Source organism: Octopus bimaculoides, chromosome 1, assembly GCF_001194135.2.
Source record: "Octopus bimaculoides isolate UCB-OBI-ISO-001 chromosome 1, ASM119413v2, whole genome shotgun sequence".
NCBI classification, from domain to species: Eukaryota; Metazoa; Mollusca; class Cephalopoda; order Octopoda; family Octopodidae; genus Octopus; species Octopus bimaculoides.
Window position 1 is genome coordinate 120,942,546 of NC_068981.1, and position 4,741 is coordinate 120,947,286.

At 33.6% G+C, this 4,741-nt stretch overlaps 1 protein-coding gene across 1 annotated transcript in view; it reads left to right on the forward strand.

Moving 5' to 3' along the window:
- Positions 1-4,741, forward strand: part of LOC106872789 (uncharacterized) — a 423,364-nt gene that overhangs the window by 350,083 nt on the left and 68,540 nt on the right. Inside the window, exon 13 of the mRNA XM_052969923.1 lies at positions 2,651-2,727. Within this exon, the coding sequence (XP_052825883.1) occupies positions 2,651-2,727 (77 nt within the window). The remainder of the gene's footprint in view (positions 1-2,650; positions 2,728-4,741) is intronic.

Here is a 4,741-nt window from a genome sequence, read left to right on the forward strand (position 1 = left end):
GAAACGTTGTCATCTGCTGGTATTGATACATCAATTAGAAAGCATTTTTTTTTCTTTATGATCTTTGACAACTATATCTGGTCTATTTGCCTTAATTTCTCTATCTGTGTGTATTATTATTATTATTATTATTATTATTATTATTATTATTATTATTATTACCATTCTGTAGTTTTATTTTCAATACTTGCTTTCACTGCACTACCAAGAACATCTTTGTGTGTCTTGGGTATATGTAGTAATTTGTTTGGCATTATTTTTATTGTATTGAAATTAGGTTGTATGCAATGTCTAGAAGTGCCATTTTCTTTATGGACTTGTCTGTATATTTTTGACCAAAGCTGAAATGTTTATTACTATAGGGAAATTATTTCTGTCTTCAGGTTCCACATTTGGGTTATCTCTTTTTCTAGGTCTTTATTTTTTTGAGAGTTTCTCCATTTCTTTTAGAGATACATTGTCATCTGTTGGGTCTAATATGTCATTTTTTTTCTTGGTGTTCCTTGACAACAATATCTGGATGATTAGTTTTGTTCTCTCTATCGGAGTGTATTGGCATATTCCAGAATATGGTTACCTTGTTATTTTCTAAGACGTTTTGGTGGGTATACTTATACTGCTTTTTTTCTGCTGTTTTTTCATCATGCTGGCTCAACATCCAGTGTATGTAAGTCCTGACTCTGCCATATCTGAATATATTCCTTCTAATTCAAGGATGGTCAACCAGAGACAATATAATTTATTTGTTTCTTGCCCATCACCACATATTCTGCAGCTACTTATTGTAGCTTTATTATATATCTTTTTGATGGAGGAGATTTTGACTTTGTGTTACAGTTATGAACCTTTCAGTCTCTGCTTTGAGTCCCAAGCTTCTCAACCAGTTTTTTAGATTTAGCTTGGTTTCTTTTCTGTTTAGCTTATCCCTGTATTTCTATCATTTTATCATGACATTTTGTAGTTCAAATTTTAGCTTAAATTTTAGCTGCTTTACAGCTTTTGTTCTTTCATTTTCTTCATATTTGTTGGGTATTTTGACCTCTTTCTTGAAGACAGACAGCCATTTTTTGTTTCGCTCATGCTTTGTCGTTATTTGTATCAGTTTTCCTTGATATTGAAGTAGATGTTTCTTTAGCTCTCTTTCTATAATAGTTTTCTAGTTGTGGTAAGACCTCAACCACCTTCAATTCATTATATATATATAACCTTTCTATGTCAGATTTTGGGTGGTGTATACTAGTTAATTTAGTTTCCAGTTAAGAATATGGTATCTGTAGCTCGGAATTAGGACAGCTAGAGTATTGATGTCTGTTATCTTATTTTTGGCACTTAGCTTTGTTTTAAGTATTCATCTAATTCATCTGTAATATTTGTTCCTTATCTTTTCATTTATTTGTGCATGCTGTACCCCACCTAGTTCATTCATTCCTAAGTAAATATTTGCTTGAGTTTGGTCCAGTTCACATATTTCATTTTCTTAATCTAGTGCAATATTGTTGCTCTTAATTAGCCTCCCTCTTTTCAATTTGCTTTGGCACATTTTTCTAAGCAGAATCTTATATTGATTTCTTTGGTAAATCTGTGCACTGTCTATGGTGAAGTTGTTGTTATTATTATTAGATGAATGTCTTCCTTATAAGGAGAACTGCATTATTGTCATTATAGTCCAACCCTTGCTAACATGGAAAACAGACGTTTGATGATGATGATGTTGATGTATATTTATATTTCATGCTCTTTTAATATTTTCAGTTACTCATTCGATTTTCTATGTACCTCCCCACCACTTTATGTGCATTTTTATAATTATTTTCTTCATTTGTCCTTGTGGAATCATCATCATCATCTACAAAAAGTTGGCAGAATTGTTAGCATGCTGGGCAAAATGCTTAGTGGCATTTCATTTGTCTTCATGTTCTGCATTGAAATTCTGCTCAGGTTGACTTTGCCTTTCATCCTTTCATGGGCAATAAAATAAGTACCAGTTGAGTACTGGGTTGATGCAATTGACTTACATCCTCCTCAAAATTACTAGCCTCGTGTCAAAATTTGAAATCATCATTATTACTATTATTATCATTAGTGATGGCAGATTCGTTAGCATGCTGGACAAAATGCTTAGCGGTATTTTGCCTGTTGCTATGTTCTGAGTTCAAATTCCATTGAGGTCAACTTTGCCTTTCTTCTTTTCGGGGTCGGTAAAATAAGTGCCAGTGAAACACTGGGGTTGATGTAATTGACTAGTCCTCTCCCCAACAAAATTTCAGGCCTTGTGCCTATAGTAGAAAAGATTATTATTATTCACTATTTGGCGGCGAGCTGATGGAATCATTGGCACGCTGGATAGTAGTGGTATTTTGCCTGTCGGTCCATTCTGAGTTCAGATTCTACCAAGGTTGACTTTGTCTTTCATCCTTTCGGTGTCAATAAATTAACTACCAGTTGAATACAGGGGTTGATGTAATCAACTCATCCCCTCCCTCAAAACTAGTGCCCTTGTGGAAAAATTTGAAACCATTATTTCTATTATTATTATTGTTATTATTATTATTATTATTATTATTATTACTATTATTATTTGTTTTGATTCTGAATTTTGAAAATTCTATTAATTTTTCTGTTTTCATTTTGTGTTTTCACATCTCCACAGGATGCATACTAACTTAGTACACCTGAGTCTCAACTCATGTAGTTTAATAACAGACAGTGGTTTACAGCCTCTTACAGGTAAGCAAGCATTTTGATATCACATTTGTTAGAGTAACTTTTGTTGTTTAACCCCAGAGCTGTCCTGGTTATGCAGGCATATGATGAAAGGTGTCCCAGCTGTGATCATCCTGTCATTCTGTCAAGCACACATCATGTAAATTGTCTTTCCTTTTTAATAAGAGAAGGTAGAATGTGATTTGAAGGAAAGTTGATTATTTTTTCGAGGGTCAGTGATTACATAAAAGCTTCATGTTCTTTGGCTTGGATGATAGACACAAAAATTTCCTGTTTGCTTCTGTCTAGAAATCAAAGGAAATGACTACTACTCCCTACAATTTAGCTTTTGTGACCTAGACTTCAATGTTTTGAAACTGAACTATTTCCATTACATTTCAGACAAATATTCTGTTCAGTACCACAGATTTGCTTGTCAGTTGCTTGACCTTAACAACTTAAGCATATCCCTTAATGGCAGACAATATGTGCATCTCTGATGATGATCTTTAGTCAGAGCGTGTCTCAACCAGAAATGTTGATTCTATTACATGTCTTTCAAAGACATTGCACTCATAACACTGTGTAGCATGATTTTTGTCCTTAAGTAACTCCTGTTATTTCCTTCAAACTTTGCTTTTGTTACATTTATTCAAACCTCAAACAATCTCAACACATGGATATGACACTCCCTCACAACTCCTGCTCATCATCAGAGATGCACATATTGCCAGTCACTAAGGGATATGCTCGAGTTGTTAAGGTCAAGCAACTGACAAGCCGACCTGTGGTACTGAACAGAATATTTGCTTTAGCAATATTTCTGCTTCAACAACTTAGCGTTGAATCTGTGTGAAATGTAATGGAAATAGTTCAGTTTCAAAACATTGAAGTCTAGGTCACAAAAGCAAAGTTTGTAGGGAGTAGTAGTCATTTCCTTTGGTTTCTAGACGAAGCAAACAGGAAATAACTCTTACTGACCAAAGACAAAATAGAAAAAATAAGATTTTGCTACACAATGTAATTAGCTGCTGCCTTGAATTGTCATTAATGTTCTACCTTCTTATACTATACAACATTGCTAAACATTGTGCAGTTCCACCCCTAGGAAGGAGTACCCTGGAAGGCATATAAAGAATATTTCTAATTCTGTATAGATTCTTAAATTCCAACGCAATAAATATTAGCCAAGTGGTTAAGAAGTGCGTTTTCCAACCAAATAGTTTTGTGTTCAGTCCCTCTGCATTGCAGCATGAGCAAAGGGTCTTCTGTTATTACCCTAAACTGAATGGTTTTGGTAGATGGAAACTTAAATATGTACCTTTCAATGTACTTGAATTTCCATTCTTTTACTCTCTCTCCTTCAAAAGTTTATAGCTTCACCTCATTCAATCCAAGTAATTTTAAGTTTTTAAAAATCGTTTATTGACACACTCATAAAAGTGCATGCAAGTACACATACGTATATGCACAGACACACACATTCACACACTCATGAACTTCTCCAATATATACACATACTTGCAGGTGTGGCCATGTAAAATCTTTTTTTGCATATTCGTAGTCTCCGACATCTAAAACGTAGGAATCTGAAAAGCTTTTTCCAAAAAATGAACTTTTCAAGGATAGGTGCGAAACTGCATTAGCCCCCACAATTGATTACATTCATTTAAAATCAAGGCCAGTTTTTGTTGGCGATGAGTGACTTGATTGAATTAGACCAGTATATCACTGGTACATATTTTTGTTAATCATATTCCCTTCTCTCATTCAGAAAGGATAACAAGCTAATTTATTTTGATAGGATTTGAGATGAGAATTTAGACTGACGGCATTGAATACTATTATACATTATATTCTGGTGATTTAGTGTCTTCCTCGTTGCTTTATGATGAAGAATTACTAATATTCTATTTAATTGATTATTTAATTGGCAGAAGTCACAAAGTCACTCAAGGGCCAAGAGTTTTGCATACTAGTATTTAATCTGCTGATATATATATATATATATATATATATATATATATATATATATATA